Here is a 9,467-nt window from a genome sequence, read left to right on the forward strand (position 1 = left end):
GGCTTCATGCCCACTGGCTGTAGAGACTCTGACTTCCCATCACCCACAGACTCCCTCCCCTCCTCTCCCTCCACCTCTCTCTAACCAGAGACCTGAGGAATCTGTCTGTCCATCCTTCTTGCACTCCTCCTCACAGGCAGGACTGGCCATCTTGTCAGTGGGCCAACAGGAATGTGTTGGGGAGGTGCCAACTGCACAGTCACTAAAACTTGCAGCCTATCCTGACCCTTTCAACAGAAAGCCACCAACCAGGCTGCATGCACAGCTTTTCTGTACCTCGTCCTCCTTCTCTCCCAGCCCTCCTCTCAAACTGTGCTCCATCCTCCATTGCCTGCTGCCCCAACCAGGCTCCCTCCCCTCTGTCACATACATGCTCAGTTTGTTCTGCTGCTGCTCTGCAGAGAAAATCAAATACAAATACAGGCTGTGTAGGCAACACGGCGGCGCACTTATGTGCCTGTGCTGCATGTATATGTGCGTGTGTGCATGTGTGTGCGTGCTCACGTGAGCATCTGAATTGTGGCACGTGTGTGCACTTTGAACACTCAGAGACCAAGCCTTCAGATTGTGCTGTTTATTGAGATGCAACAGGAAGGGTCTTAAAGAACACAGAAGGGAACCGTGTCTCCTCTTCTCTGTTTGTGAGTACAGTGAAGAAGGAGACCCGGAGTTGTGCTTGGTCCCATTCAGAATGAAGCATGGGACTGAGCGGGGAGGTGGGGACCTGGGCCACTCTTGGTCAGTTGTTCTCAGTCCTCTTCCTCTTGAACACAGAGCCACCTCCTAGCGGAGGCAGGAGCTGAGACAAAAGTCCAGCATGCGAGGGTGTTTCCATCTGAGGCCCAGGGTGGTGTTGAGACAGAGGCTGGCAGAGGAGGAGAGGCTGGAGCAGCTAGGGGATGGTGAGTCCGGGGGTGTGCTGGAAGGAATTGCACTGGGCTTGGCCGTCCAGACCTGCCAGGCTCAGCAGGCTCAGGCAGAAGAAGTGAAGCAATTAGCCAAGGCCAGAAGCAGGGGTCAGGAGCAGGACCAGCAGGGTGGAGGAGGGGTTGATGGGAGTGGAGCACAGTGTGGAAGCCAGAGCTGGGGTCCTGGGTGATGGAGGGCACGGGTTGCCCTCTTTACCGACTGCCTTTCTTGGAGGGGGAGCTCAGGTTAGAGCCCTTCCCCAGGGTATCCTTGTAATCGTTGGCACTGCTCCGGCTCCTGCTCTCCCCACCGCGGACACTGCACACTCCGGAGATGCAGCTGGTGCTGTTGGCCACATAGCCGCCGCTGACTGTGCTGGGACGGAAGCCGTAGCCTCCACTGCCACTGGTGCTGCTGATGATGGCTGCAGAGGGAGAGCTAGGCTCAGCACCCACTCAGGCAGGGCTGGGGTCTCCTCTCCCCAGGACACACAGGGTTCTTAGGGGCCCAGCTCACAGTTGGAAGAATATTCCAAAGGCACCTGACCCCACTTCCTGTCCTTAGCTTTCTCAGCTTATAACCAATCTAGCTGAGTTTTGCCCTATTAATGCACAGAGGCCTGTCTCCTTGGTCCAAGGCACCTGTGTGCCCACCTGTCCTGGACACCTACTCACTGCCCCTCCTATTAACCTCGTTGCTAATCTTCCACCCTCCAACCTCTCTCCCCTGCTAGGGAGAGACAGAAGATCTTCTATGTTCTGGTGTGACTCTAAGCCCTGCTGAGAAAACCAGAGATCCAATACTGTCAGCTTGATCTCCAAGATCCCCGTTCTCTAATATCCCAGCCCAGGTCTACTTATAATTTACAAACTCAGCTTCCCAAGCCTCACACAGACCCATGCATCATAGAACAGTCCCCCCAACCCCGCCTTTGGCAATAGCTATCTCTTGCTGCCATCCCCTGGGAACAGAGAGTCAACATGATAAAGACGAAAGACACCTGGGTAGGCAGTCAGGACACCTGATCTCTGGCCATGGGTCTACCCTCTGGCTTTGGGAACTCAGCAAGCCTTTCCCTCTCTGGTTCTTAAACGGCTTATCTGCACACATGAGGGGTGACTAAGGTCCTTCCCTGGCTGCACAGTCACAATTTAAGGTCAAAGCACACAAGTACTTACAGATGCTGACAGGGGAAGGATATTCTCCCGACATCCTGTTAGGGAGAGAAGTGAAATAAGAGCATGTCATCCATTCCAGTCTTCAGAGCTGCTATCCCCCGCCCCTCCCCCCCGGACTGATGTAGGTTTCTGAGCCCATTGGATACCTGCAGAAACTCCAGTGCTTCTTTGACACAAGCAGAACCTGAGAAGCTTTGGGGGTCATCCCTGAATCTTTAGAGTAGCCAGGCAATGACCTCAGTCAAATAATAGTTTGAAAGAGGTGCCAGTGTCCAGCCCATACACAGAGCTTCCCATCTCCCTAACTCACTGGGGAAGCTGGAGTGGCAGGCCAAGCACACCTCCAACAAGCTCAAGGTGCACCTGGACAGGCGAGGAGGATGGAACAAGAAGAGCTAATAGAGGAATGGGCTTAAGGGGCAGCAGGATGTTCCCAGATAGACCCAGGGAAGTTGCAAGGATTGAATGAGCTAATCCACGTAGCACTGCCAGGGATGAAATAAGTATGGTATGAGTGGATACAATATGGATGGTATTATTAATTACTATTGTTATTTCTATCACCCACACTCCATCACTTCCTGAGAACTCAACTTTTCTGGATAAAGATCTTTTCGGGTTTTCTCCTTTGGTTCTTCCCAAACCCTCAGGGGCCTCCTGCCAGAGCATGTCCACCCACCTGCACTCCTCACTCTCCAGCAGCTTGCGGTAGGTGGCGATTTCCATGTCCAGGGCCAACTTCAGGCTCATGAGCTCCTGGTATTCACGCATCATCCGGGCCAGCTCCTCCTTGGCCTGGTGCAGGGCTCCCTCCAGCTCATCCAGCTTGGCCCGGGCATCCTTAAGGGCATTGTCCCCTCGCTGCTCAGCATCCGCAATGGCTGTTTCCAGGTTAGAAGCCTAAACAAAGAATTAGAGAAGTTAGGAAACTAGAAGGAGTCATCATCTCCATTCAAATCCTTCCCATTGTTTAAGATCTCAGGACAGAGATGCCCACCTCCACACCCCTGCTCTAGTTGGAGAAGGGTCAGAAGTCCTTCCTGAGATCTAGCTCCATGCCCTAAACTCAGATGTTTGTGGTGATGGAAAATCATGCATCTTGCTCACCTTGGGATGGCAACCATCTGAGCACCACTCAGTTCAAAGACATTTTAGAGCCATACTATTTCCAGGACACAAAGGAGTAAGAAGATTGACTTTCAGCTTTTGAGTTCTTCAAGGTCCCAGAGGAGAGTGGAAAGAGCATGGAACAGGATGTCCAGTCTCCTGGTCAGGAGACCCTCGTTCAAAGCACAGCCCTACCACTCACCAGCTGTGCAACCCCCTCAACCTCTCTGGGCTTCAGTTTCCCCATCTGTAACATCAGGGATGGTAACTAATGCCCCTCAGAGTCTTCATGAGAATTAAGTGTGAAAAAATGATAGATGCTGCTACTATTTTATTACATGTGTGCATCTTTGTCTTTATCTGCTAATGCTGAGGCTCCTCCCATATTCCTGGGAGCCACCTGGGTAAATCCTCAGTGGGTGTTCCCTGAGACTATTTCTCCTTCTGGGTCATTAAAACAACAAATGTTTATTAAGTTGCTATTATGTGTAGGCCTGCTGCTGGAATCTGGGGAGGGACAAAGCAGCCAGCTCCCTGCCCACTTTCAGTGTAGTGGGGGTGGGAGGATAGGTGTCAGAAAACTCCAGAAGGAATGAACCCGGGCAGTGAAGCACAGACATCTGGAGAGCATGTGGCTGTTGGAGGAGGTCCCAGCCCAGCCTGGGGGAAAGGAGGCTTCCGGGGTGACAGAGCTTCAAAGCACAGGTGCTTGGAGTAAGAGAAGAAGTGCCCCAGAGACCCTCCAAGTGTTGGAGGCAGCAACCTCCTTGGCCTCCTCTTTTTGTGTGGCAGAGATTGGGAGGCCACGGTTCTCAGTCAACTCACTTCTTACCCAGTCAGCTCCCCTGCCCTTGACCACGGGCCAGCGTCCCTTACCTGCTTCTTCGCATTATCAATCTCTGAGCGGAGTCTCTGGATGAACCGATTCAGCTCTGAGATTTCATTCTTGGTGTTTTTGAGGTCATCTCCGTGTCGGCCAGCTGCCAGCTGCAGCTCCTGGAACTAGGGCCCCAAAGCACAGAGTTGCAGATGAATATGGGGAGCTTTTCCAGGTTGTGGATGTCATGGGACCAGGGCACAATGGACTCTCACCTGGACACTGCCTCTGTTCTGGGCACCATTAAGCCCCACCCCCATGCCTGCTGGTGTTGCCCACCCAGCCCAGCCTCAGCCCCGCTCACCTTGGTCTGGTACAGGGCCTCGGCCTCAGCCTTGCTCTTCAGGGCGATCTCCTCATACTGGGCGCGGACCTCGTCGATGATGCTGTCCAGGTCCAGGTTGCGGTTGTTGTCCATGGAGAGGATGACGGACATGTCACTGATGTGGGACTGGATCTGAGCCATCTCCTGCAGGGGAAAGAGCGGTCTCTCAGCAACAAGCTTGCCCAGGCAAGGTGAGCGAGTTGCCAGTGGTGCCAACTTGGAACCTGGAACCCATGTCTCTGGGCAAAGTCAGTTCCCTAGGGGTCCAAACAGATTCCCACCACCATGGAGGGAGGCTGGACTCCTCCCTCCCCAGGCAGAGGATGGAGGCTGAGGAGCTTCCCAGAGTTGAAGTGGGAGATGGATGACTATCTGGAGGTCTCCTGAGAGCTGGGCCTCTGTCACCCCAGCCCCCAGAGCAAAGTTGTACCCACTGGCTGCCCTCAGAAAGAAGTAAAGTGGAGAGACAGACTTACAGCCTCAAAGAGACACTTGGAGAACTTGATGTCCTGCTCCATGGAGTCCACCTTGGCCTGGAGCTCTACCTTGTTGGCATAAGCTGCATCCACATCCTACAAAATGCCCATCCATCTCCAGTCACCATGGAGCAGCTGGGAAGGAAATGGCCACCCCAACCCAGGGGCCTCCCTTAGGGACATAGACGCCCTCCCTTCCTGGTGGCTCAGGGAGAAGGGGATAGAGGAGCCACGCCTCAGCACCCTACCCCAGGAGAACCCGCTCCACTGCAGGAATACAGGAAGGAAGCCCTAGCCAGGCCACTGTCTGAGGCACCCCTGTGGCCTCTGGGCCAGGTGCCATGCAGCAGGGGAACTCCTTGGTGTCAGGTCGTGTCATGGCGGCCCTCCCTGGCCCACACTGCTCTTCCTGGACAGTTTTTCATCACAGTCCCCTGCCTTCCCCTCACTGTCTCTGCATCAGTTCATTTTGGGGCAGGTGGCAGAGCATGCTGCCAGCTCAGCATCCCTGGGCCAGGTCAGCCCCCAGATGCCGGCCACCTTCCCCTACCTTCTTGAGCAGCACAAATTCATTTTCCGCAGCTGTCCGCCTGTTGATCTCCTCCTCATACCTGCAAGAGGCCACAGCTCATTGGCTCATGCATTTCACAGAGAGCCCCTTGTTGTGCCCAGAGAAGACCCCGAGTGAGGAGCAGAGTGCCTGTTGGAGGGCGTAGGACTGGGAGGCCACAGAGGACTGGGCAGTGGGGACAGCTGGGCACAGAAGGCTTCCTGGAGGAGGTGCATGCAATCGAGTTTGGAAGAAGAGGATCTTTGAAGATCCAGCTTAGGAAATGAGGAAGAAGCTTGTGGAGCAAAAGCCCTGTGGGAAATCTGAGAGGAAGCACCAACCAAGCTGCTCCCCAAAATAAGGGCAAAGCATTACAAATGATGAAGGGCTCCCGGGAAGGGCTCTAGGGTTGCTCCTCAGAGCAGGCTGGGACCCCGCTCCTATTGGTGAGGACCTAGGAGCTTGGAGAGAATGTTAGCAGTTGACCCAAGGTTTCCCTGACCACTGCCCAGCTAACTGGACATTTGCCCTAAGTGCCAGGTCAGAGGCTGGGTGGCAGAGAGCATGTTTTTGGAGGGGGATTCTATTTGGTATGATCACAAGCTCTACCCCACTTTCAAAAACTTTAAGTTGGGGTGACCACCAAGGTCCCTGAGAGGGACAGGGGCTGGTGTCCAGGGAGTGACAAAGGGTCCTTCCTCACTCACCTCTTCTTGTAGTCCTCCACCACATCTCGCACATTCCTCAGCTCCGAGTCCAGCCTCACCCTGTCCCCGGACAGGGTCTCCAGCTGTTTCCGCATGTTGCTGATGTGGCCCTCGAGGATGGGCTCCAAGTTGTTCTTGCAGTTGTTCAGGTCCAGCTGCTGCAGCAGCTCCCACTTGGTCTCCAACACCTGGTTCTGCTGCTCCAGGAACCGCACCTGGAACCCAAAGCCAGCTACTGTGGAGGCCCCACAGAAAGAGTCACACCTGTCACTCAAGGGCTTGGTGCAAAGCACCCTGCCTGCATATTCTCCTTCACCTCACTACAGCCACATGAGGTGGGCGAATCAGCTCTGCTCAACAGAGAGGAAACTGAGGCACGGAGAAGTCTCACCTCTTTCCATAGCTGCACAGCTTAATTTCTGGTAGAGTCCAGAATTGAACCCAGACACTATACTCTATCCATCCAATCGCCCAGAGCCCACCATGACCAAACCAGTGCAGGGCATGGGTATGCCTGGCAACAGTAGGACAGAGCAGGACAGGTGCATCTTTCTGAAAGGCTGAGCTTTCTGTAGAAGGGAGTCTCCTTTTCGTTTCATCACGTCAAGGCTCAATGATGCTTCAGCCAAAGATATTTAAAGTTCCTCAGTCAGGCCCAAACACCATCTTTCCTTCTAGCCTCTCTCTTCCTCCTTTGTCCACCTTCCCTAGAGCAAGCATGGCAAGTGGGACAAGATGGACAGATGGAGCTGGGCCCCCACGGGGAGTTTGATCTATATACACTCCTCTTGTATGATTTGGGGGACCCCGCTTTCAAAAGGATATTTATCTTGATCTGTTTACTGTCTAAATAAGGTTGTGTTCCCCAAATCACAACACAGGACATGGGAACACTGCCTGGGATTCAGCATTGAGATAGGACTGTCCACCAGTTTGTCCCTAGAAGGTCTTCTAGCATTTGCTTTGGTTCAACGAATCCTGAATTCTTTGTGTATTTCCCCAAGACTGAACCACAGAGCAAACCCACGTATGTAGGACCCCAGAGTTTACATGCACACCATGTACCCATCTGGATTGCTGAGAGGATTTGCCCATCTTCTCTGGCAGTCTGAGGTGAAGGGATTGATCTCCTCCTGGGACTAAAATTACTCTGGAACTGTCCAGGTTTTGTGCCTCCTTCCCCATGGGAACAGACCAGCTTTGTGAACAAGACTATCTTCCTGTCCACCTTTCTTTCAATATCTCCAGAAATTCCCCCTCCATAGGATTCAACTAGCCCAGCCAAGTGTCAGGCCATCAGACCTCAATCATCAGAACACCTTGATCTTCTAAATAAAGCTGCAGAGCCAGCCCTGGCACCTGAGGCTGAGAAGAGGGCAGGAGGGACCCTGCCAGGCTGGAAGGCAGGAGCGAGGTCAGCTCTAATGGCCACATGGCCCAGACTTGGACTTGGGCTGCCCTGTCCTTGGTGCTTGACTGTCATGGAGCCGCCAGCCCTCTAGTCTCCTCCCCTGGATCTGGAGGTGGGAGGCTGAGGGTCCAGTCTTGCCTTTCCCATCCTCCAAATGGCCCTAGGCATGGCGGAACCTCCCAGCCTTTGTTGACTCATAAAAAGGCAGGAGTCTTTCTGCACTGGAGGATCCCTTGAGGTCCTTCCAGATCTAGGATTCCTCTCCTGCTCCCCAGCACCCCTCCTTTAGCTTCTAGACATTAAAAAGATAGCAGTGATAACCACCATTTGGGGAGTATTTCGTTTGTATCAGGCCTCGTGCCAAGATCCTCACGTGTATTTTCTTTTCTAAACCCTACACAACCCCAAGAGGGAGGCCATCATCTCCACTTTAGAGATTAGGAGATGGAAGCTCAGACAGGACATGCAACTTTCCAAAGCCACACAGCTGGTCACCAACGGGGCTGGGGCGAGGCCAGGCCTGACTCCAGAGACGATGGAAACCTCTTCCCCATGGTCCTGTTCTGCCTCTCAAGAGGGTCCTCAACTGAAATAAATGCCCATGACAGAGACATCCGTGAATGCAGAGGACCTGGAATGACCACACACTAATGCCTCTGATCCACTGATCATGTGACTAAGGGACAAGGTCAGCATGGTACAGGAGGAAGACAGGCAGGTCCCCTACAATTGGCCTTTCCTGACCACAGCCTGAATGACCCTAGGCTTAGCACTGGCAGCAAGCTGGCCCTCAAGAGTAAGAACCAGGTTTTTACCTTCGGATCTCCTGCCAGTGCCTCCATCAGCCTCTGTCAGTAGAAATTGCCTCGGCCTCTGCTTTCTCTCTCTTAGAGGACAACATCAAGAATCTTAAGGTACTCTAACACAGGGACTCCAAAGTCACCCTGATGCTGGAATATACCTGCCTTGTGCTCAATAAGTGCCTCTTCTTATCTAACCTAAATGCTTCTGCTATAACCAAATTTCATGTTCAAGAAGGGAAGAGCAGAACCATTCACAGATTCCCCAGGTCCTAGCAGACTCACCTTGTCAATGAAGGAGGCGAACTTGTTGTTCAGCGCCTTGATCTGCTCCCGCTCCTGGGCACGCACTTTCTGGATCTCGGGGTCCAGCTCCACGTTGAGGGGAGCCAGGAGGCTCTCATTGACGGTGACCTGGTGGATGCCTCCGGGTGGGCACACAGTTGGGCACATAGACCCCAGGGCCACACTGCCAAAGATGCTGCCAGCAAAGCCACTGGCCCGACCTCTGCCAAATCCAAAGCCTCCATTCTTCCCACTGCCACTGGCCACGTTGAGGGAAATGCTCCGGGTGCCTCCCAGGCTGTAGAGGCTCCGACTGCCAAAGCCCCCGCTGAGCCCTTTGCCCCCTGCCCTGTAGGAGGACGAGCTGCCTCCAGAAAGCACTGCCGAGCAGCCACTGAAACCCCCCTTGGAGGCAGCTCCAGACTTGCAGGTGAACTGGCGGCTCATGTTGCTGGTAGAGATGGAGCGAGGACGCAGGAGGGAAGAAGGCAGAATCCCGCTAAGGCGTTGCTGGCTGTGCTGAGGACCGGCAGGTGCCTTTATATATGCTTGGCACTGGGCTTATGGAGGGGCAGTCAGGGCTTAATTCGTGGGTTTGGCCTGCCTGGGAGCAAGAAGTCATTTTCTCTATGCTGAGCTAGAGATCAGGCCCTCCCCACCTCTGAAACAACACGAAACCTTCAAATTGCTGGGCTTGCAAGCCTTGCTCATGTAATTTGGGTCTTATCTAATTAACCTGCTGTTATAGGGTAATTTGCCCCAGGCCTCAGCCTCTCCAGGGGGGCGTCACCTGTACTTCACCATCTCTGTTCTGATTAATCTTCTCTGGATGGTTGGCTTCC

At 53.7% G+C, this 9,467-nt stretch overlaps 1 protein-coding gene across 1 annotated transcript; it reads right to left on the bottom strand.

Annotated features, from left to right (window-relative positions):
- Window positions 1-559: 559 nt before the first annotated feature.
- Window positions 560-9,142, bottom strand: LOC125610344 (keratin, type II cytoskeletal 71). The gene is made up of 9 exons (XM_015493401.2): window positions 8,626-9,142; window positions 6,130-6,344; window positions 5,423-5,483; window positions 4,873-4,968; window positions 4,376-4,540; window positions 4,071-4,196; window positions 2,767-2,987; window positions 2,088-2,122; window positions 560-1,333 (listed from the first exon to the last, which is right to left on the bottom strand). Exons 1-9 carry the CDS (start codon window positions 9,070-9,072, stop codon window positions 1,122-1,124), a joined length of 1,578 nt encoding a protein of 525 aa, XP_015348887.1. The 5' UTR covers window positions 9,073-9,142; the 3' UTR covers window positions 560-1,121.
- Window positions 9,143-9,467: the final 325 nt, after the last annotated feature.

The sequence above is a fragment of the Marmota marmota genome, unplaced genomic scaffold, assembly GCF_001458135.2.
Source record: "Marmota marmota marmota unplaced genomic scaffold, marMar, whole genome shotgun sequence".
In the NCBI taxonomy this organism is placed as follows: domain Eukaryota; kingdom Metazoa; phylum Chordata; class Mammalia; order Rodentia; family Sciuridae; genus Marmota; species Marmota marmota.

Coding starts and splice junctions, on each gene's coding strand:
- LOC125610344 (XM_015493401.2), bottom strand. CDS start 9,072: ATGAGCCGCCAGTTCACCTGCAAGTCTGGAGCTGCCTCCAAGGGGGGT. Junction 2,123..2,766: donor CTGGAGAGTGAGGAGTGCAG/GTGGGTGGACAT, acceptor TCTCCCTAACAG/GATGTCGGGAGAATATCCTT. Junction 1,334..2,087: donor TCCTTCCCCTGTCAGCATCT/GTAAGTACTTGT, acceptor CTCCCTCTGCAG/CCATCATCAGCAGCACCAGT.